The sequence below is a fragment of the Arvicanthis niloticus genome, chromosome 1, assembly GCF_011762505.2.
Source record: "Arvicanthis niloticus isolate mArvNil1 chromosome 1, mArvNil1.pat.X, whole genome shotgun sequence".
Classification (NCBI taxonomy): domain Eukaryota; kingdom Metazoa; phylum Chordata; class Mammalia; order Rodentia; family Muridae; genus Arvicanthis; species Arvicanthis niloticus.
Window position 1 is genome coordinate 60,173,785 of NC_047658.1, and position 24,708 is coordinate 60,198,492.

At 35.6% G+C, this 24,708-nt stretch overlaps 1 protein-coding gene across 14 annotated transcripts in view; it reads left to right on the forward strand.

The window, feature by feature from the left end:
• Picalm (phosphatidylinositol binding clathrin assembly protein) overlaps positions 1-24,708 on the forward strand; it is an 83,624-nt gene that overhangs the window by 52,953 nt on the left and 5,963 nt on the right. For 2 of the 14 annotated variants that reach the window (XM_034495813.3, XM_034495867.2), the window contains exons 13-20: positions 4,603-4,752; positions 10,210-10,317; positions 12,267-12,398; positions 12,488-12,518; positions 12,669-12,768; positions 15,451-15,474; positions 16,851-16,910; positions 18,087-18,191. In XM_034495813.3, coding sequence (XP_034351704.1) covers positions 4,603-4,752; positions 10,210-10,317; positions 12,267-12,398; positions 12,488-12,518; positions 12,669-12,768; positions 15,451-15,474; positions 16,851-16,910; positions 18,087-18,191 — 710 coding nt within the window. The remainder of the gene's footprint in view (positions 1-4,602; positions 4,753-10,209; positions 10,318-12,266; positions 12,399-12,487; positions 12,519-12,668; positions 12,769-15,450; positions 15,475-16,850; positions 16,911-18,086; positions 18,192-24,708) is intronic. The other 12 variants (XM_034495829.2, XM_076937704.1, XM_034495891.2 and 9 more) reach the window with 10 other exon arrangements.

A 24,708-nucleotide genomic window follows, 5' to 3' on the forward strand; every position in this document is an offset into this window, starting at 1 on the left:
AAGGAATATACCACCATGCCCAGCTCATATTTTCTTTTTTTAAATATTGGAGTGTGGGCTGGAGAGATGGGTCAGTAGTTAAGAACACTGTTGTACTTAGATTCAATTCCCACCACACACATGTTATCTCACAAGTGGCTGTAACTCCAGTTCCAGGAAATCTAATATTCTTTTCAGGCCTTTATAGGCACCAGACATGCACATATATATATTTACATGGAGTCAGAACACTCACATGCACACAAAAGAAAAACATAATTTTTCAAATGTTAGCATCATTAGTGAGACCATTAATTAGTTTTAACTTCTTTATTTTTAATTTCTTTATAATTAGTATTTATTTATTTATTTTAAATAGTTGATGGCTCCTTATTAGTCCTGCTTCCATGAGTAGTCAAGACCAAGGGAAAAGAGAGGACAGGCCAATTGGTGTGGGGAAAGGACATTTCTATACCATTCCATTTACACATAGAACTAACAGATAAACAGAGTCTCTATTGCAGTTAGAAGTTAATCTTCTGTTAACTTTATTTTAAAACTATATTTGCTTATTGAGATTGATTGTGTGCATGAGTGTAGAAGCCAGATAAAAACTTTTAGGAGTCAGTTTTCTATCATGTAAGTCCCAAGGATCATACTCAGGCTGTCAGGCTTGGTGACAAGTGCCTTTATGTGTTGAGCCATCTCACCAGCACTTCTTTATTTTACATAAAGATGCTAAAAAGTTGTTTTTCTAACTAGACTAAAACTTTTATAGGTGAGTATATTCATTTCAAAGAAATGGAAATGTAAAATTCCTTTGAGTATATCATGAGCAGTAACGTCAACGATGATAAGGAAAACTCATTGTCTGAAGTAGTTGAACTCCTGCAGCAGATGGAGTGTTTACTAAGGAAAGTGGTTTTCAGTGATCTCATTCTAGAATAATGGTTTTATGTCCTTTTACAAAAATTATATCCTAATAGTTCTATATAAATACATTATATGTAATGTATATATTTATTGTATATATATTTAATGCATATGTATACACTACATATAATTATTTAATGTATATATTTAATGTATATACATTAAATATATATTTATTAAATATTAAATTATATTTATATTAAATAATTATATTAAATAATTAAATTATATTATATTTAATGTGTGTGTATATATATATACATATATATATATATATATCATGTGTATATATATTTTTGTTTTAAATTTGCTGTGTTGGCTATTTCTCTTAATACTTTGTCCCATGTTTTAGCATTTAGCTTGTTGCACATGAGTAATGAAGACTTGAAAAATACAAATTGAATACTGGGCTTGGTGGTATATGCCTTTAATCCCATCACTAATGAGGCAGGGGCAGGTAGATGACCCCTTGTGAAATTGAGGCCAGCTTGGTCTACAGAAAGAGACTCCATCTCAAACAAACAAAATTGAACACAGTGGGAAGAGGAGGAATAAAAGTCTCACTATTTCTTTTCCAAAATCTTAGTTACATGTAAGAAATGTAGTCTTTTTTATGAACCCTTTAATTTACACAGAATTAAATTCCTACTTTCTCATAAAAATATTTAACTTCTGAATTGGTAATAGTTTCAGTGTTTTCATTTCTTCATGATGAGGTAGCCGAAGTTGTTAAAAGACTTTAGTCAGTACAGTAAATGGTTGAGTTATTGTTTATATCCTTGATGTTCACATTAGGATTTGTTTTTTTAATTGAGGCCAATTTACAATAAAGAAATCTTACATATAAGAAAATTCCATCAACAGTAAAAAAACAAAACCAAACCTTTTTTCTGTTTTTTCTTTTTTAAATAATGTGTCTGCAACCCAGAATCTCAACCATAGTAGGCAAATGCTTTACTACTGAATTGAAATCTGAAGCCTGCCTGGACAACGTGCTACCTTGTCTAAGACAAAACCGAAAGTAAATATAATAGACAAAATTATTTTTCGAAAGTTTTAAGGGCACTAGGGACATCACTTAATGGTTCAAGTACTTGTTGCTGAGAAAACCAGGGTCACAAATTTGGGTCCTTGGAACCCATGTAAATGTCAGGTAGTTATGGTGCCCTATTGGTCATTTCAGATTTTAGATGCTAACTGGAAACACAATCTTATGAGTAAACTTGCTAGATTATGACTAGCAAACCTAGCCTGAATAGAGACCAAGGAAGCTGGCTATAAGGTGTCTGTTCAGGCCTCTATACCCGTACTCACACAGATGCAAAATATATGCACTCACAAGTATACTTCATACACATGAGAGGAAGATGAAAAAAGTTTTGAGATTTGCCAGTCTAGGAGCTAGTTTTAGTTAGAATAGCCAAAACATCATCATCCTATTTAATAGTTTGCACTTATTATTTTGTCTACTAATTAGTACTGCCTAGATTAATTGCAGTGTTTTGTCAAATAGAACAAATGCTCAATTTCCTTATTGTCTGATTGGTCTAACATGAGTGCATATGCACATTTTTGCATATCTCTATTATATATTCCCTATTATTTGCTCAGCAAAGTAAAATGCACTTTAAAACTGTACATCATGCTGGGCCATGGTCAGGCACTTAGAAGGCAGAAGCACACAGATCTATGAGTTTGAGGCCAGCCTGGTCTACAGAGTGAATTCCAGGTTGATCAGGGGTACATAGAGAAACCCTGTCTCAAAAAACAGCAAACCTCTACATCATCAAGTATTTTCAAAGGATACTTCCAACTCTGCTAGTCAACTCTAAACTCAAATGTCCTTATTACACAAGGAACTACAATGGATAGATAGCATTAATGTAAGCACCAGTGCTTACTTACCAAACCAGGATCCCTGATATGGTCAGTAGAAATGGAAACCAGGCCAGGTTGGAGGGTTCTCAACAAGACTGAGGCTGAGATAAGTTTATTCCAAGCAACCAGACCTTTATACACTTATCAAAACAGAATGTAATAGCGGCTGCTATGATATAATGGTGGTTGTAATCTAGACAGTGTGTGCAGGATTAGTGTCTAAAACTAATTGTTCTGCCAAACTGACACATGCTTCCCTGGCTTCTATGGGACACAGAATCAAAAGTGGTCTGAATGCTTCACTGCCTAAGAGAGTGCCTGGTTTCTTAGGAACTGAAAGGCACACAGAGCCACATGAGCCATGAACTCTAACCTGAAAAACATGTCACATGCCTCTCAAGGCAGCTAGTCTAGGCTATCTGCATGTTTCTCTGCACATTGCATTCTGGCTTTATTACTAAAATCAACTTTTAACTTTACATATCTGTTTATTGTTGTTTATTACTGAATTTTTTTGTTACTTTGCCAATTCTATCCCCGTCCCCCAGCTGCTGCATTTTTGTTTTGTTTTGTTTTTGCATGCATGAGAAGAATGTTAAAGTATCATTTAAGTTTGAGTAGTTAATTGCTATATTTTGGGTTTTGAACTGATTTTCTTAGTGTGAATTAATAGTCTATAAGAATATTTACTTCCTAGACAAATACTTATAAAAATTTAAAAGTTATTTAAAGATACTTGTAATTAAACCCATAACTGTTATTTTCTTGTGATTTTTTTCTGTTTTTTTAAGTCATACATTTAGAGTTAATGAATGCTTGCCTTGATTTGATTGACTCTAAGGGAAGTGTACCTGTTATAGTGAGTGAGCTAGCTAGTTGGCCCTTAGTTCTTTATGTGGTTATTGTTGATTTTTGTAGTCTTAAAGCAGCAATAGGTGGGAGAGTTGGCTGGTTGAAAGTATAGAAAAAACCATTTTCTTGATTTTAGTTGTTACAAAGAAAAATGTGTTGTATATTTGCTAGCGGTTTTTTTTTTTTTTTCTTTTTTCCTTTAGTTAACTGTTTAAATCTAAAGGCTTTCATCACTAGAACAGCTATCTTGAATGAGACATAGGAACAGGAAATATCTAATTCAAGAATAACTTTAGATAGAAAATTTGAAGGAGCAAAGCTTGTTAGTTTTTATGATGGAAACATCTGTTATCCTGTAGGAAATTACTTCAAGACTTTCAAAGCCAGACTGGGCAGTCAACTCTGTTCTTAATTGTTAGCAGGTCCTTTCTCTTTCCTTAAATCTTTTATTCATTTTATTTTAGTTTCCTGACTGTTGAACTGTTTAAACAGGAGTTTTACAAATATTAGAATTACTTTCTTAACTTAATTTGAAGTGACTCTTTATTCTGAAAATTTATCCATACTATACCTTTATCAAATGTTTATTTTAATGAGTTGAGTAAACAGATTATGCCATCAAAACCAGTATTCTCAGCTAGAGCAGGAGCAAGGTGAGTGGCCCTTACAGAAATATTTTGGTGGTTATTCTCTTATTTAACTATGTGATTATCGGCTTTCTCGTGTGGGAGAGGAAGTCTGCCTGTAATGTTCTGCTGCGATTGTTAGTGGAGAGTTTTTCCCTAAGGATTTCCATGTGTTAAATACAATTCTTTCATCTTAGTGATTATGTATATATATGTGTGTGTAAAATTAGTAATAATATAACTACTACTTTTCACTTTGCATCTTTTGACTAATCACAATACTAATGTATTACTTCCTTTCTTCATTTTGCTGTAATTCACTTGGACTGCACAGATCCTTTCTCTGCTACTCTAGATGCTGTTGATGATGCCATTCCAAGCTTAAATCCTTTCCTCACAAAAAGTAGTGGTGATGTTCACCTTCCCATTTCTTCAGATGTATCCACTTTTACTACTAGGACACCTACTCATGAAATGTTTGTTGGTAAAGTACCATTTAACCTTTTTTCCCCAATTAATGTCTATACTGTTTTCTTTTTTTAATTTACATGTTACTTTTAAAGTGCAGCAGTGATTACTTTGGATTTTAACATCAAATTTTAAAATTAACTGAAGTGATAATGTAGTAAGATTTTTTAAAATATACTCTTGGTTATATTTAATGTAGATTTTAGGAAACAGATTTCTTTGAGTAAATTTTTTTGTGTTTTGTTGTCTGCTATAGTTTAATATCTTGTGTAGTATCCTGTTAATTTAGTTCACAGAATTAATGTAAAAGTAGCATCTACATTTATATGTTTATATGTGTTTGTATTTTTACTTTTGTGTACTGGAAAGAGAGCAGTTACTCCTATTATAACTATTGCAAATCATAATTTCATATTGCTCTAAATGATACCTATCCTTAGTCCCCTTTGTGTGTAAGGCTATCACTTCATTGCTTGTCTGAAGATAAAAGAAAATAGTATGTTGTCCCGGCCCGAGCTGCCCCATGTTTGGGGGCCAAAATGTTCTGGACTGCTTTGCTGCTCTGGTCTGCGGGTCAGGGTCTAGCAAGAGGGGGGGGCGGGGAAGAGGAAGAGACTCGAAGAATAGAGACAAGCCAGAGAGTCTGTAGTCAAGTCTCATTTACTGTCTCCCATTCACTATCTTATCTATATTATTGCAAGGAAATCCTAGGTATTTATAAGCACAAGCAGGAGAACACAGGTGAAGACATTTTACCATGTGCACCATGCAGCTGGGGTCACTAAACGGCAAAACAAGATATATGGGATAAACAAGATGTTTATCAGAGTGTGCTTCAGCTGTTGTAGGCTATTGAAAAACAAGTCTCTTATCAGGGTATATGGCTCGAAATGGCTGCAAAGTTGATAGCTGCTTTCTGCTAAAAGTCAGCTCCCAACAGTATGTGTTACATTTTAACACAAATAAGACAAATTAGAAAAGTGACCGGAGTAACCTGTCATTGTAGTATATGAAAAGCCAAAATTTACCTGAGTTATGTAGAAAATAGTAAGTTTTAAAGTTGGAAAAAAAAATACTAGAGTCTTTGTCTAGGTCTACTTTATCTGCCTTTTGTTTTAATTCCTTTCTGTCCCTCCCTCCCCAGTCTTTTATCATCTGCCCCTTGTCTATGGGCCTTGTTCAGATTTTCTTGGTACTCAAGCTTACCCTAAGACTGCTCTTACATCATGAGCCTTCTATTGGTGTTGGCTTACTTCATTGATTTATTATACAAGAGAAATTTTGCAGGGCAGTGGTGGTGCACGCCTTTAATCTTAGCACTTGGGAGGCAGAGGCAGGCGGATTTCTGAGTTTGAGGCCAGTCTGGTCTACAGAGTAAGTTCCAGGACAGCCAGGCTTACACAGAGAAACCCTGTCTCGAAAAACCAGAGAGAGAGAGGGAGGGAGGGAGGGAGGGAGGGAGGGAGGGAGGGAGGGGAGAGGAGAGAGAGAGAGAAGTCCCTCCCCCGTAAAGTAAGTTTTCATAACCTCCTCTCCTTCTCCACAGTGTAGGTCTTAACTGTGTGTCTCTGGCTGTTTTGGAAAACACAGTATGTAGACCAGGCTATCCTTGAACTCATACCTCCCAAGTACTGGGTTTCAAAATGTATCCTACCACAGCTGGCTCAGTTTTCATAAACTTTTTAAGAATAAGTAGGCCTACTCCCCTACCTCCTCACCCCCGCTTTACGTCCCCTGACCTACTGTGGTTCTGAAGATTGAACCTAGGAACTTGGGCACTGTCAGCAGAGTATACCACTGAGCTATATCTCAGTCCTTACTTGCTTTTGGAGTTGTGTCCCCTCTCTTTCTATTCTTGTTTTCCTTAATTTTTTTTTAGCAAATTGTGATTTTATAAGTAGATAACCTTATGCCTTTTAATCTATACTTATGACTTAGATACCTTTATGAGTGTATTTTACCTTTAATATTACTAGCTTATAGAATTTAAAGCTCTGTGTATCATTGATTTCTTTTCAACTGTGGTGTTTTTTTAATTTATTCATATGTATGTATGTATGTATGTCTATGTCTGTTTGTGAGTGTATATATAGCATGTGTAGGTGAGTGCTCTTGAAGGCCATAAAAGAGCATAAGTTATCCTGGAGCTGGAATTAAAGGCAATAGGGACCCACTTGATTTGGATGCTCAGAACTAACTGAATTCTGGTCCTCTGGAAGAGATGCTTTAAAAGATGTTTTAAGATGTTTTTTCTGTCCCAGTACTAGTTATTTTAGGCCTCTCAGTTTATTTATTATGTCCTTATGAGATGGCTCCAAATATTTGTCTGTGGATTGATGCTGACCAATGACATTTTTCTCTGGGTCTTAGAAAAGCAAAAATAGGTTCTTTCTCTTCCTTCCCTCCCTTCCCCTCTCTCTCCCTCTCTTCTCTCTGTATCCCTTCTTCTTTCCCTTTAAAGTACTTTTGAAATAGTGCTATTAGTTGGGTTTGTTGTTGTTTGCTTATTGTTTGTCGAGGTAGGGTTTCACCATGTGGCCCAGATTGACCCCAGGTGCCCCCTGCTTCTACTTTCTGAAGGTGTTTTAGTTCTTGTAGTTTTCCCCAGTGTTATGTATCTATATGTGCATAAGATGTCTTTGTGTGGTATGTATGCCATGCCCTGACATGGAGGTTAGAAGATAATTTTGTGGAGTTGTTTCTCTTTTATCTGTTATGGAGTTCTGGTGATTGGTCTCAGGATAAGAGACTTCCATGGCAAGCTCTTCACCTGCTAAGTCATCTTGTTGGCTCAACCTTGAAGTTTTGTGTTTGTTTTAAGTAGCTTTTAAAATTTAAAGGTTGATAGTTCTGATAAGTAACTAAAAAAGTGACAGAAGAGCATTATGTTAATCATATTCACTGAAATAGTAAAGAAAATCTCTTTACCTTGAATGTATGTGTGTTTGTGTCTGTATGTGTGTGTACATGCACAGTGGTATACAGAAAAAGATTATTACCTTAGGAATATGTTGCTTGCTTCCCCGGGCATTATTACAAATTATTTGAAAGTACATTTTTGTCTATGTAGGATTTAAAAACAACAAAAACAAAAAATTTGAAGTACATTTCTTGGATTACTTTTTCCCTTTTTAACCTTTCTTTTTGCACTTGTAGCTAATTATTTTTTTAATTATTCAGTTAATCACCTTAAAGACTGCAGAAGATGGTTCCCCTATAATAGGAAATAATGAAGTTTTTTTAACGATTGCTATAAAGGTTAGAAACAGGGACATTATAAAAGGAGAAATTGGGCATTAGCTGTAATGGACTAGCTATAAATTATTGTTACATATATAGCCAGTAGGTTAATAGTCCTTTAGCCAGGATCAATCCAAAAGTCCTTGAAGTAGTAGTGTACATCTTACAGTGTGGTGGTTAACTTGAGCACATGTGTAAGCACACTAATGTTTTGCTCTTAAGAAGCTATGATAAGGACTATTAAGTCATGTTAAAGCTTTCTACACGTATAATGTCACTAAATCAGAGAGTCTAGAATTCTAAGATCCTTTTGAAAGGCTGGTCAACAGACGTAAATACTAAATGATTCTGTACTATGTATTTGTTTCTCATCCTGAGACCAGTGTTTTGGAATAAAAGTAACTTAAGGGTTAGAACAAGGTCAAACTTTAACCATTCTTAAAAACCTATGGATCCTAAATAGTCATGTTATAACCCCAGATACTAGTTTAAAGTGGGGTCACTAATATGCATACCACTTTGTAAGGAATGGTGTCAAAACCATTGGTGGAGCTGAAGAGATAGCTGAAGGATTGAGCATTGGCTTTTTTTCCAGAGGACCCAGGTTCAATTCAAATCACATGCCAGGTTCACAGTTGTCTGTAACTTTACTTCCAGGGAGATCTGTTGCTCTCTTTTGCTCCACAGGATCCTCCTGCATTTATGGGGCACATAAGCTCACATACACACACACACACACACACACACACACACACACACACACTAAGAGAAAGAGTGAAAAACAAAAACTTTTAAAATTGTGTAGTTAGCAGTGTTCTTTATATTCTTGGAGATTTGAAGTGAGGTTCTGGAGATGGATTTCCTCTCTGGGAGAAAGAGAATCTGTATAGAACTCCAGAAATTCCATTGTTATAAATGCTAACCTTCTAAAAATCAGGTGCTTTTATTTATGTGTTTTTATTTTGACTTGATAGAACCTAGGAAGCAAGAGATTTTAGAAGCAAGTGACTACAACCTCATATAAATCATAAGAATCTCTTTTTGTGATTCTTTGCAGACTATTTACCTAAATATTTTTAGTGATTTCAAAGCTCCTCAAGTCATGCAATAGACCTAACATTTTTAGATGGTTTTAAAATTATTTTTAGCTTCTCCAAATTTACACACTCAACTTTAGAAAACTAGAACCTGAGAATTAAAGGCGTTTATGTTAACTCAGCATTAGCAGGCCTCAGAGACTCAATCTTGGCACTTGTTATGATAACACTGTTAGCTCCAGGATGAAATAAGAAAGGGTGAGGTTGTCTTGCTGTATGGGTATGTGCTTCGGGCTAGTTTTAGGCTGATTAGCATACCTGGCCCCGTACTCATCATTTAAAAATAGTAAGTTGAATGAGAGAGTGGATGGGAGTTGAAAGAAGAATATCATTTTTCTTTAATGTTCTAAAAGCAGGCAGAAACATTTGTGAGATTGCAACTTTTAGAATCCTGGCAGTTCTCAAATTTATCTTAAAGCACTTAATTTCTGGGCCAGTGATATGGCTCAGTGGGTTAAAGGTGCTTTCTGCCAAGCGGTGAGACCTGAGTTTGTAACCCAAACTCACATGGGGGAAGGAAAGAACTAACATTCAGAAGTTGTCTTCTGACCTCTACACATACACTGTAGCACATAAATGCCCGCAAGCATATACACAGACACACACAAATAAATGTAATAGCAAACCTTTTATTTTTTTTTTTAATTGTGTGATGGTTGAGGTGAAGTAGGGAAAGAGAAAGTAGGTAAGAGAGATACAGGATATCAAAGATCGTAGGAAGAGAGATAGCATGGTGTTTTAGATGACTTCAATTTTTAATCAATTTTCAGATGCAGAATTAAGATAAAATATAAGAAAAGGTTTCATTTCTGTGAAGTAAACTCAAGATTCAATTTATGTTGTTTGTTCTGAGTTTTCTTAGTGGGTGATTTTAATGGTCTTGATGGTTCATACCTATAATCTCAGCACTTGGGGGCTGAGGCAGGAGGATCATTTGAACTACAATGTAATACTGTTTTAAAAAAACAGGAATGTGATATAATGGAGAAAACTTTTGCTTTAAAAACTAGCTCTTTTGTTTAAGGAATTATTACTTTTCCCATTCCATTACCATTATTAAAAGTAATTTATAGTTACTATATTTAACTATATAGTGAGTAGAGAATTGAGCATTTTTGCATTGTGCTTTTTCTTAGGATTCAGTCCTTCTCCAGTTGCACAGCCACATCCTTCAGCTGGCCTTAATGTCGACTTTGAATCTGTGTTTGGGAATAAGTCTACAAATGTTGCTGTAGATTCTGGTGGTAAGAAGAGACGTTTTGTTGTTTTTATTTAAAATAGGATAGCATGTCAATGTAGATCCTCTATAGGAAACATTTAGCATTAATAAATTAGAGTAAATTGATCTTCTCCCAAATCACTTGATGGGAACTTAAAAGAGTATTAACATTTTAGAGTTTAGGGAGTTTTTGTTTGTTCCACTGCACAATAAGAAAACAATCTCTTGGTAAAGTGATAAATTGTTAATGCCTGTTTGGAAAGTGCTATAGCTTTTAGTCATAATTTTTCTTCTACTGAAATGAACAGTGACCAGTTGGTCTTAATGGTGTGTGAGGTTATTTTTAAACTGAAGATACAGTGTGTGGTACCCTGACTTGTTAAGATAGTTTCTATATAAGTAAGTAAAATATGTTAAAATGTTTATGACTACAGGATTTTTAAAAAAATCATTTTAGTAGTGATTATTATTAAAGTACACCTATTAATTTGTATTTTAAAAACTATAAAACTCTAGAATGAGGATTATACTTTATGCTTCTTATTAGCTTGAAGTTTATAAAGTATATATGAAACGTTAATGTTCTAATTTTATTCCTACAAGGAGATGATTACTGACTTCAACTAACAATTAAATTTTAACTTTAAAACGTATTGAAGTGTTTTTAGTTACATAATGTGTAATTAGTTATCCATAAAGTAAGAAGCAAGCTTGTTTGTATGGACTAAGAATTTATTTAGTGTATACTGAAAGGCTTATAGTTTTATATTTGAAAGGTCACTTGCATGTGCATGTAGGCATATTTGGAGGCCAGAAGAGGGCATTGGATTCCCTAGAACTGGAGTTTTTGGGGTTTTGTTTTTTTGTTTGTTTGTTTGTTTTGGGGTTTTTTGGTTTTTGTTTTGTTTTTGTTTTTTTTTTTTTTTTTAAGCATATAGATTTTTTTTTTCTGAGAACTAGAGTTACAGGCAGTTGTAAGCTACCATGTGGGGAAAGGGAACTAAGCCTCGTTCCTCTGAAAGAGCAGCCAGTACTTTTAACCACCACTCACCTCCCCAGCTCCTGATGTGGGTTCTTAAATTCCCAAATAGGAGAAGGGTGAGAAGCTCTCTAATATGCCTTCTTGGGCTTCTGAGATGGCTCAGTGGTAAAGACACTTAACTGCAAAGCCTTATGACCTTGGTTCAATCTCCAGGATTCACATTGGAGGAGAGAATCAACTCCTACAGGCTTTCTTTTGACACACACACATACTTTTTAAAAAAACAGTTTGTTGTGGCTGAGCATGTTGGCATATGCCTTTAATTCTACCACTAGGAAGGCAAAGATTGGTGGATCTCTGTGAATTTGATGTCAGCCTGGTCTACATAGACATTCTAGCCCAGTTAGAGCTGTCTAATGACGACCCGTCAAAATTTTTTTTCTGTTTTTAGTTATTTTTTAAGTTAAAAGATTTCATTTTAAATCTTTAAACTATATATTTGGAGGGGGCCGGTTATGTGCACATGAGTGCAGGTGCCTGCAGAAGCCAGAGACATTGGACAATCTGTGCTCAAGGTACAAGTGGTTCGGTTCCCACTGATGTGCGTGCTGAGAACTGCTTGGCCATTCCTTCAGCTCTTATACAAGACATTATAAAATATTCTTTCTCAACATAAAAAAGGACTTTAGAATTGATTGTTTAGAAAAATTTTGCTGGAATAGGGAGAGATTACATCCCCTCTCCCCTTTTATAACGTTTTATCATCACCCCCTTTAACCTGGATATAATTTTCTCATTAGATTTTAGACACACTATTTCTGTTAAGGTCACTTGAAGATGGCAGATTTTTCTTCTTTCCACGTGAGGGCATTTCCCGTGTTGTGGGAAAACTTCCAGTGAGTAAACAAGGAGAAAAGGGAGAGAACTCCTTTAGAAAGCTGTAGCTCATGGAGTTCCTTACGCATCCCATTTCATCTGTTTGTAACTTTAAGGCTTTGATGAACTAGGTGGACTTCTCAAACCAACAGTGGCCTCTCAGAACCAGAGTCTTCCTATTGCCAAGCTTCCGCCTAACAAATTAGTGTCTGATGACCTGGATTCATCTTTAGCCAACCTTGTGGGCAGTAAGTAGTCCTTTGATTCTTCAGTCTTTCTTAAGCTTAAGTTGTTTATTAAAATGATTCTAGTGTTTAAATACTTTCTTTTTTCCTAGATCTTGGCATTGGAAATGGAACCACTAAGAAGTACGTGTCTTATTTTTATTATTTAAATATCATATAGAACCTGATATGACTTTCACTTCAGAAGCACATTTAGAGATGCCAACTTGGTACTGTAAATGTTCCATATGTTCATATAGTACAGAAACATTGTGTGTTTATGTTTATTTAAAGTGATGTAAGTTGGAGTCAGCCAGGTGAAAAGAAGTTAACTGGAGGATCTAACTGGCAACCAAAGGTTGCACCAACAACTGCCTGGAGTGCTGCGACAATGGTGAGTTGGGAAAGCTTATATATGAATACCTGAATGCCTTAACTAAATGTATAACGGAATAGAACATAATAGACATAAGTGGAAACATTGTTACTAAGTTTTATTAAGTACTTCATTGTTTTCCTTTAAGTTGATTGACTGTCAGGTACATTTTAACCCTTAACATGTATTTAAAATGGTTCCGTGCTAGACATTATTCTAATGAATAATGTGTGGTTGTGGTAGGAGCTATTATTTTTTTTTCCCACTTAACGTGCACAGTTACTAAGAAGTACAGCAGTGTGGCACAGTTCTTGAGTAATAGGATATATTCTTAGTATGTCACCTAGAAGCAACAGATAGAAAGCTCTTAATCACACTGTATTATTGCTCTCAAATTTATTATTTATTTTCTGTAACCTAAAGTCCTTATATCCTTTAGACCTGATGATGGATAAACAAGTTATTTTCTTAGGTTTTTCTAGTATTATATAGTTTATGGAGTTGATTTTCATTATTTTTGGCCATTCAATATTTGATTGAATTCCCCTTGATAATTGAATTAGTGAGCCATTGCTAGGGGAAACATTCATTCATATATTTTACATTGTAATTTCACATCCTGAAAAGCCTCATTCTAAGCCAGACATACTGGTGCATAGCCTATAATTCCAAAACTATAGTTCCAAAATTTAGAGGCAAAACCTCTTAATTTACTCCATCTTACTGAGGAATGGAGTGCTGTGTGTTGCAAGTTATATCTTTGCACATGTGCATGAAAGTACTGTGAATGTTGAATTTGGAGATTATAAAGTTCACTAACAGCAAGCAGATAATTGATTAACAATGTTTGCTAGTTAAGTAGCAGCTAGAACTAAAGAAGTCCTATTGATGTTTTTAATTACTGTAAGGCAGTGTGGGCCCAGAATAGCTTATGGCTACTTTCCCATCTTTGGCTTGCTTTATCTTAATCTACCAAATTTCTTCTCCCTCAGTCAAGGAAATACATACTCCTTTCTTTCAGTAGGATGATAGCAGGGTTTTGATCACTTAGGTACTATATAGTATAGTCTCCCCAGCTGTTGTTAGAAAGCTCCATTATTCTTAATGAAGTCCCTTATAGGACATTACTCTGTTTACTTTGGGTTGCTTATATACTAAAATTGTGGGCTGAGGCTAAATCTGAATCTGTATACTCATAAAATTTTTGACTCTTTTTTGAGATTTATTTATTTGTTTAAAGTAGGTGAGTACACTGCAGCTGTCTTCAGACACACCAGAAGAGGGCATCAGATCCCATTACAGATGGGTGTGAGCCACCAAGTGGTTGCTGGGAATTGAACTTGGGATATCTAGAAGAGTAGTCAGTGCTCTTAACCACTGAGCCATCTCTCCAGCCCTTGACTACTTTTTAAAGAGTTAATAGCTTTAGACTTTATAAAATAAGACTCAAGTTTTGTTTTGTTTTGTTTTGAGGAGGCAGGTGTGAGCCTATGCAAAAGTTTTGTTATATAGCCCAAACTAACTCTGAATTTACTAAGTGGTCCAGATCAGCTTCAAATGTACCATCCTCCTTAGGCCTCCCAAGTGCTGGAATTACAGGTTTCTAACATGTTTGGCTGCATAGTTTAGGTTTTTACATACAAACACAGCATATATGTACATGATTTACATCGAGTGTAATGTATAGTGTGTTCCCTCAGAAGAGTTGAAGTGCATATATCATTTTAAAGTACAATGTTATTTGTGCTGCCTTTTTAAATCTCCATATGAAAAGCAGTTGAAAAGCTGATTTAAGTTGAAACCTGATTCTGAATGTAGTGTTTTTCCATTATAACATGCCTCAGTGACTAAAACTGCTGGCAACAGTTAGGTTAGTGGGCTTTCTGGCTGCACATAGGATTATTCATTAATAAATAACAATAATGTTTGTGCGATGCTATAAGTACTACAACTAATATGAAGTCACAGTGGGTATTTGCTTATTTAATGTTAAGTCAGTATTCATCCAAAAGCTTTCGATAGTATTTACCTTAAGATTGACTACTAGAATGTAATAAGCACTTAACCATCTAGCACTTTATGTAAGTTGTCAAAATAACAGCGTATTATATATGTTAGTATGGGTCATCTCTTAAGATTTCTTGCTTAAGATATTTGAGTATATTTGATAGTTTATTTTTTGATGGCTAACGTGTGGGGCCTGTGATGTGACTCACTAAGAATAAACTGCTGCTTATGGTGTTTGTTTACATTTCTAACCTTTTGATTAATTCTTAAACACTGTCAAGGTTTTTAATTTTTAAAATTGTAAATAAATATATTTGTTTTATTAAAATATTTGTTACATCACAAACTCTTTTCATGGATGGTCCTGCCCTAGTGGTAGACATGTGGTGTCACGTTATTTTGAGGATGCCCTTGAATTTTCCATACTGATGTCACTATGTATTTTGTTTTAAATACATTTGTAAATAGTAAAGCATTGTGTATATAAAGGGAGGTAGCTAAAAGTTCATTTTCCTTATCAACCTTGATAGTGTTTTGGTAATAGATGTTCTTTTATTAGATATAAAAATACCCAAAATTTTAGGTTGTGAATGTACATGTAAACTAAAATGCTCTCTGTGTATTTTGTTGTGTAAGTACTTGCTCTAATCCAGTGTTATTGCATTATGTAATTGTTCTCCCTGGGAAAAACAGAATGGCATGCATTTTCCACAATACGTAAGTGACCAAAAACTAGCCTTTTTTTTTTTTTTTTTTTTTTTTTTTTTTTTTTTTTGCAATAAATTGGCATGCTATTAACCACCGCTGCAGCAGAATCTCATAACCTTCCGGCTATTCCTTGTTTTCACATCAGATTTTCAGTGTGCCAGAAATTATTCCTAGCATCTACTGATTTTCATGGGTGTGTTGCAGAATTGATTCTGATGGTGGCATGGATAATACCAATTTTTCTTTCTTGCTTAATATTCCGCCATTTGCTGCCAGATGGCTGAGTGTCTGTGTGTGTATCTGTGCTGCCACTGTGCACTTGATGACTTTTGAATGAAGGGAAATGTTGATTGTGGTAATGTTTAAAAATAACAATTGCATGTAATCTTCCAGGCTTCTGCTGTACTTGACAGTTTGTCTTACTGCTCTTAGAGATCTTGGTTTTGAAGTAGGGAGAGACCAATACGCCCTACATGCTCACCTAATACTAAACTTCACTCCTTAGTGTTATTTTTAAAGTTATGCTTTATTTAACTTCATGCATATCTTCAAACTGCTGCATAATTTCATATTTTCAAACCTATTTTAGCTGTGTTATTGGTCTTTCACCTGTATTCAGTTTTAGCTTTTTATGAGAGAGATATGTAGGGAATATTGTTAAGACAGCAGCCATATCTAAAAATAATAAGTTTCTAGTATGTTTACAAGTCATCAGTAAAGGAAGTAGGACAAGGGATCCTCACTAAAATTTCAACTTAGAATATGATTGTTCCTCTTAAGTAATTGATAGTTTTGGAACAAATTAGAAAGCTAATATACAGCTACTTATGTGAAAGCTGTGATCATAGGAGTAGTCAGTCACTCAAGGTCTTCCTGTGGTCTTTTGAACATCAGGTTCCTAATTGATGTGGAATTGTTTGGTTTGTTTTTTCTTCTAGTACTAAAGAAACACATTAAGAAACAATCCATATTATGTTCTTTTTGATAAACATTTTTTAATGAAAATGATGGACTTTAAAGTTTGGAGCTTTTGGATATTTTTAAGTACCTGAAGACTTTTTCATTTGTCTCCTTACTTTGACGGACGGAGCTGTGGCTAGGACAAGACCTCGGTCAGAGTCTTTGAAAGCTATAAAGGGTGTTGTGTTCTTAGACTATGGTCAAGTCTAAGCTTAAGTGATTTTTTTTCTTTTAACAGTTTTGCTTTTCTGCTAATTTTGAGATTTTTCTCACTGAGTATTAATTCACAGTTACCAATAATCATAAATGTCATTTAATCATAGCTGTCTTAGCAATTTGTTTTAAATAGAAATCTGACAATCCTTTAAATTCATGAGATACAGGAATTAACATTTCCTATTTTACTTTTTCTTTTGCCATATCAGGCACCCCCTGTAATGGCCTATCCTGCTACGACACCAACGGGCATGATAGGATATGGAATTGTAAGTATATTTTCTAAATATAGTTTTTGGAAAGTAGAGTAATTTATTCTTAATGTGTTTTATTATAACCTTAGATTAACAAAAAAAAAAAAGTAGTGCCCTAAAGATACTACTAGCCCAAGAACCTAACCATTGCTTCCATAAGTATCTTTTAGAGTATTTGTTGTAAAATAAGTATTAATTTTTCAACTCATAACTTTACTGTATATATTATTTTTCATTACTGAATGACTTAAATATTAGTTAGCTTCAAGCTATTTTGTTACAAGTAGTGAGGTGATACTACCTTAATACTGTAGAATTGTATAATTGAGTTATTTAGGGGTAAATTTAATGTGGTACAGGCCAGAACAATTTTCCTCTGACAGTGATTTTTGGAGTACAAAACCAGTCTTTGACCCACTCACCATTCCCACAATCTATATTCTGTTACCATCAATGACAAAAGGTTGACCTCTGGCTTCCATGTATTTATTTACACCTATACATACATGAACATGTATGTAACACCTATACATATATACACACACACATAAAATCAGTCATCATTTATGATCACTTCGATTGCTTTGAAATATGTTACTGTTTAGAATAGAGCCTACAGTTTTCTCTGTACATAGACCCTGAGGACCTGGATACTTGGGAAACCTTCTTCCTCTGCCATCATCTCCTCCCCTTCCTCTTCCTCCTTTTTTTCCTTTTTGGTCAAGAATATTTTTTGTTTTACTATGATAAATTTAAGTTTGGCAAATCAGTTGGATAGGAAAAGTTAGGCTTTATTTGCTACTTTTTTGTTTTGTTTTTGAGACAGGATTTCTCTGTGTAGCTTTATTAGCTGTCCTTGAATTTGCTCTGTAGACCAGGCTGGCCTCGAGCTCTAGAGATCCACCTGCCTCTGCCTCCCGAGGGCTGGGATTGAAGGCCTGAGCCACCACCACCTGTCTATTTTCTACGTTTTAAGAGTGAACTCTATTGAAAGTAGTACTTATTTAAAAAGTAGACAGACATGCTATTAATTGCACGCAGGATAATTTGTCCTTACAGTCAGAGCAAAGGTGCTGTTAACTTTTGCTGTTAGTTAGCCTTCTTGTTTACTTCCTCCAGAGTAATGAAGGAAAAGCCATAAAGCCAGCATTTCTTAATATTATTCTTTTTTTTTTTTTTTTTTTTTTTTAGCCTCCTCAGATGGGAAGTGTGCCTGTAATGACACAACCAACCTTAATATACAGCCAGCCTGTCATGAGACCACCCAACCCCTTTGGCCCTGTATCAGGAGCACAGGTATTAATGATGTGCTTAACTGTTGCAATACGCTGATTTAAAAGGGCTCCGAAACACTGTCAATTTCTCTCATTCGAGAAACATGTTAAACTTCCCTTTTTGTCATGGGTATTACTTGATTTTTATCTTCCTGATGAAAGTATATTTTAAGAATATTGATTAGTTCCAGGGAAGTGATAAGTAGATTATAGGTTTTATAGTTGGGACCTTCTTATAACTTCATGCTTATGACGGAGGAACCTAGTTTCTTTGTGATTCTTGTGTTTAGATCCTCAAACCCTCTGCCTCAGAGCATCAGATCATATCTAACGGCTTGGTATTTGCTTTAAATACCTTTGAGTGTTGCTCAAAGGATGTTTACAGACTCTTAGAAAGCCTACAGAAAGTTTGATTGTTATTTTTTCATAAGGTAAGTTTTTGTCACTAAAAATTATGGTAAAAGCAAACAAAAAATTGGGAAGAACCATTAGAGAGGCCATGCTGATGTAGGTTCTTTTATAAATGCTCATGCTCTCCCTGGTCCTGACAGTTATGCTCAGTGTTCTTTTTAATTTTATTCTTTTGGGATCTGGGGAGGGCACATTAGAGTAGTCTGGATTTTGTGTATTGTATGCTATTTGATTGGGCCCTTATGAAGTGCAGAGTACCTTACCCTTCTATATGGCTCTGCTCGTTACATATAATTGTTAACTTACACCTTGGTTTCCTAGATGGTTTTCAATGTCAAAAGGTTGGTAGACTATAAATTTTAGAAGCTAATGAAGCTTATTTGAAAACAGAATATTCAGCTTTTAACTTGTATTCCTTTCCCATTTCCATACCTAGTAGGCTTACTAGAATATACAGTGTTATAAAGATAGTGTATATTCAATTTGAATCTAGTCTCTATTTGATAGATAGCAATGAGTCGGAGACCATTTCATATTTGATCTTTCTTAGGTATTAAAATCATTGATCCATGTTCTTACATATGCTGAACATAAGCTTTGCTACTGAGCTGCATCCCAGCCAAGTCCCACTTCCTTCCTTTGTTTTGGTACATGTTCATCATTCAGTACCTTTCAGAGATTTTTCACTTGTCTATCACACATGAAGGGGAGTATTAAGGTCTTTGTTTTGTATCCAGACATTTGCATTTTCCCAGATGTTTATTTATGTAGAAAATGCTGGGTCCTCATAGGTTTGGTTTTTTTGTTTGTTTGTTTGTTTGCTTGGTTTTGGTTTTCTTTCTTTCTGTGCTTGTTCATGAATTAGGGGTTTTTTTTGTTGTTGAGAATGGGGTTTTATTTCCTGTTTTAATTTGTAATTTAAATACTTTTCTGATTTTTTTTATAGTGTTCATTGATAAACAGTAGTTTGTAAACTCGTTGTTTGCTGTGTATTATATCACTTAAGGAGAAAGACAGTTACCCTAGTGTTAGTTTTCTTTTCAAAGGTACTGTGATCAGAAATAATTCTCTTAGTGAATATTTACATGATGATAGTTTTAGAGGTTGTTGAAGCTTTTTAATGGTGGCAAAGGTTGTTAGGCTTGCCATATTCTCCACTTCTTTGTGTTGAAGCACAAAATTAAATGGGTGTGTCCTTTAAAAAATAAGAATACTTTAAGAGCTTCGTTGGTTCATTAACTAGGCTTCTTTTTTTTTTTTAATGGAGTACTGGTAGTTTTGTTTACGGAGGGTATGTATTTTTATTATGTTTGCAGTGGATATTTTTTAAGCAAGTCTGACATCACTTAAGTGTCTGAAAGAAAATTGACTTATAAGTACATTTACTACAATAAATCAGAGCACTGCTATGTTTAGATACTGGATTTATTCAAGTCTTGAAAGTGTGTGGGGGTTTAATGACTTTCTTGTAGGAGCCACTGACACTCTGCTTTTAGGCTTCATGTGTTTATTTATTCATTTACTTGTGTCTTGGTTTCCTACCCGTCCTGGGTGTTGATGGTGATAGTCCTCTGCTGATTCTAGCAGAATCTTTATGAAGAAAGCTGTTTGGATTTCCAGCAGTACTTTATGCTCATTAATCTTTTCCTACTTATTATTATACAATATTATGAAAAATTTTACTTTGGGAATCAGAGTTAGTACCATAAATGAAAAATTGATTCTGCCCTCATTATATACCAGTTAGTCATATAAAAAATATTCAGAGTCTCATCTCTGACCTCTGTGGCTAATAAAACAAGTGCTGTGAAAGGCCTTACTTTCTAGGATTTTTTTTTTTAATCCTAATTTTTTGTCTTATAGCCAGAAAGCGTTAATAAAGCCTTGTGGCCAAAGTTTCACAGTGTCATCATAGTGAACTTCAGTAACTCTGAGTGTATAGAAAGTGTGAGACTACATTTGTTTTATAGTGTGTGCTAGAAAAGTTTGTAATTTTAACTTTTTCAAACCTTATTTTTAATGATGGTTCTTAAACACTTGTCTTGTAGTCCATCACCCACCAGCGGTAGTGGGAAAGAAAGGATACAGGGGAAGTGAACTTGGAAAGGTTCTTTGGAACAACTCCTGTATGTGTTGTTTGGAAATTGGCAGTTTAGTTCGTAAGTTAGCAGTAGCAGCTTGATCCATTCACAAACATTTCATAGATATATCAGGAGTCCAATTTGGTAGATTCAGGTTAGCAACAGCAGTGACAGGACTTAGCAGACACAGCCAGGGCACAGCCTAGGCTTGAGTCAGCAGGAGGGCCCAGCAGGAAAAGTTCTGTGCTGTGCCTCTCTCAGGGAAGTGAAGATCAGCCAAGATGTAAGACCCACAAGCATTGCACAGCTAGCTGTACCAGCAAGCCAAGCTCTGTCTCTGTCACTCTGTATACCCTCCAAACATCGTGTGTCCTCTATGTGCCTTGCTTCAGCATGGGTCTTGCCTCAGCACAGGTTTTGCTTCAGCACATCCAATCAATCAGCCGAGTCCTTGAGTCCCAACAAATGAAGCTTAACATTATGCAATGTAAGGTAAACCAATACATGAATGTTAGCAAACAATCCCTTCATCACATGTCCTTTCACATGCTTGCTTTAGCAGAACATCCTCTCTCCTGTGTTTGCTTCAGTGAAATGTTCCTTCAGGAGTCTGCCTTAGTCTTTCACCTGTATCCACTTTAACGAAACATTCTTTCACACGTTTGCCCCAGCAGAACACCATCCAACTGATTTTCCAAAGAACCCTTAAGTTTCCACTTCAAAAGTTCCTTTGAAAGTTTCATAATCTTATTTAAAACATATTGTATTATGTTTATGGGTATTTTGCCTGCATGTCTATGCATCATGTTCCTGCCTGATGCTTATAAAGGCTCAAAGAGGGCATCAGATCCCCTGGAACTAGTTACAGACAGGTGTGAGTCACCATGTAGATGCTAAGAATCTAGGTCAGAAAGAACAGCAAGTGCTCTTAATGATTGAGCAATCACTTCAGCTCTGATATCTTTCTATAAGTTAAGTATCATGTTAGAATTGAGTTAAAATAAACAGGAATTTAATTTTAATTTTAAGAACTAAAAAAGTAACAGCCTCAGATCCCTCAATATGTGCATTAGAGTCTGTTAGTTTCCAAAGGCAACAGTAACAAAATATGGCAAGCTTTGTGGATTAATACAGCAGCAGTTATTTACTTTCTGGTCCAGAGGTTGGGATTCTGAAGCTGTCCTCACATGGTATCCTCTAGAAGAGGATCTGTCCTTGCCACATGCTTCTCATAGAGGCAACCAAAGAATGGGACTATCTTTAATAGATAACTAATGGCATATAACACAGTATATGTATATTCCAATGCTCTTAAATAGATTTGGGTGTGCCACTAGTGATCTGGCTGTGCTCTAAACACCCTGAAACAACTTTCTGTTTTTGAGACTGAAACCCTGAAATAGTACTTGTTGTAGATAGCCCCATCCTCTTGTTTTGATGGTAGTTCCACTCCTGGGAGGGGCGGAGGAGGAGGAGTGAATCTTGTGAACCTTTTGTCCAATTGAATTTGTAAAATAAAGGCTAGAGCTAGTGATTGGGCAGTAGAAGGGGAGGTGGAGAAAAAGGCTTAGGGGAGGAGTTGGAAGAAGAGGAGTCAGAAGAGGAAGTTGACTGGAGAGAGGCTAATAGAGAGGTGACAGAGGAGCTGGAGGTGGAAGGACAACGTGGAGGAGAAGTGGCCTAGAAAAACCGCAAGTTATAAGGGATCTCATAGCTGGGGAATAGAGTAGTATAATGGTAAATCTGCCCAATCTAGGCTTGCAGTTTATAATCATAAATATTGAGTTGTGTTTTTCTTGACTGGACTTACTTGGGTCAGAGATTGACCACAACAAGTACTGTCTGTTATCTCTAAATATTTTTGATGATATCAGCTTTAAGAGAATGTGTCTTATTAGTGTTAACATATAAAACACACAGGTTGAGTAATGTACCATGAATTGAAATGTTTTTCAGTGTGAAATCCAATGCCAAGCTACCAGCATGTAGCTAAAGCTTTCTTGGTGCTTCATAATATAGTAGAAGGACGAAGACCATGAACATAGAACACAGCCTGAGGGAAGGAAACTGGTTCCTATAGTAATGAATGAACACACTGCTCTGTGTGTGTCTGTGTGTGTCTGTGTGTGTGTGTGTGTGTGTGTGTGTGTGTACATAGAGATTGGGTGGGTGGGTGGGTGGGTGGGTGGGTTAGTTGATTTAGGAGCTGAGAATACAATCCGGAGGTACATCACTTGCCTAGCACTCTCATTGTGAAAGGAAGGAAAGAAGGGGGGGGGGTGAGACAGAGGGAATGGATGTAACTATCGGTATCAGAATGTAGAACCCTTAAACTCCAACTACATGAACTAGACAAATGATGTTCTGGGGCAATGGGCTCATTATTACAGAACTGGATTTGCCTCATGCTGTGTGTTCACAGTCTCTGCCCCTACACACACACACACAGCAACAATTTAATTACTTTCTGTTCCAAAGGGGGGTAGAGAGGTGTGTGTGAGAGAGACAAAGACAAGACAGACAGGCAGGCAGGCAGACAAAGCACATACCTTTCGTGTTTCTATAGATTGATTTAATATATTTCTACACTAATAATCATTAGGTATAAAAATAAATTTAAGCTGTTAAATTTTAAAATTAGAGAAGTTCTGATTTTCTCTTATCTGAATTTGGAGGCCATTCCTTCAAGGGTTTTATCAACAAAAAAATTTTAATGCATTTTAGAATGATCATAATATGTAAGTCCTTGGTGATAACTGAATAAGAGAGGTAAAATATTGTTACCTTCACCTGAGGAATCTTAAGGTGAGTGCCATTTGGAAGCACAAGTGACTAATGCGCAGTAGAGTGAGCTTCTCTAAGAGAGATCATGGTACAGATAAAACAGACAACCAAGAGCTACACAGATGAAGGGACTTCTGGTGAGAGAGCCTTCATATGCATAGGTGCATGTTTGATGGTCAGTGCTAGTAGTGAATGAACTTAGTGACTTATACCAGGCAGTATGCAGAGTGTTTACAAGCACTCAACCTTTACGATTACCATAAACAGGAGTTACAGGTATTAAGGACTTAAGTATTCTAGACCCCACTTCATAAATGAGCCTGAATTCAATTCAGTTTGTCTTTCTATAAATTCCTGGTGAGTCATTCCAGGCCAAGAAGCAAGGCCCAGTTTCTCTTGAGTTCCTATCTTTGTTTTTTTAGAAAAGTCAAAGGGTCTATAGAATTGATGCTTACTATCCAGTCTTCTGAGTTAGTGGAGAATGTAAATGTAAGTATATAAGAAAGTGTTTCCTTAGTTATATGTACCTATATTTTTGTTTTTGTTATTGTTATTTTGGTTTTATTTTTGAGAAGGCATCTCACAATAGCCTGCTCTGGCTTAGAGTTTATTTTGTACCCATGTTTGACCATAAACTTCTGATCTTCTTGCCTCTACCCTTGATTACAGGCCAGTAATACTGAGCCCAGATTTTCCCTAAGAGCTTTAGGTACAAAACTACTACTAATGTTTTAGAAATTTTATTCTCATAAACTTTTTTGTGGTCCTGGGGATTGAAGCCAGAGTCTCCTTCAGGCTAATATGTTTTCTGTTCCTGAGCTATATAGACTCTTCAACCCTCTTACAGTTAATTGTAGATTCTGAGACAGAATTCCACTGAGGGTCTCCATCTGACCTGAAATTGGGATTCTTGTGAGACTCTCATTTACAAGCTAGTCCCTCAGCTTCTCATAAGATGGTTGGAGCCTTGCTCTCTGAGCCTACTCTTAATTCTCTTGTTCTAACCTGAAGTCTTTTCTTTGGTAGTAAACAAGAATAGGGAATAACAAGAATAGTTTTTATTTTATGAAGTTTTAATTTGTCAGCTTTTTGAAGTATATTATAAAGTGCATTTTAAAATATTTCTTTGTCTTTTGTTAATTTGTGATTTCACTACTCGTCTCTACTGAGCATTCTATAACCAAAACAGGAAAAAATAAACCAGACAACTCTGCTCTAAAGCAAAGGGCTTTCTGGAAATTTGACTTTTTTTTTTCATTTTAG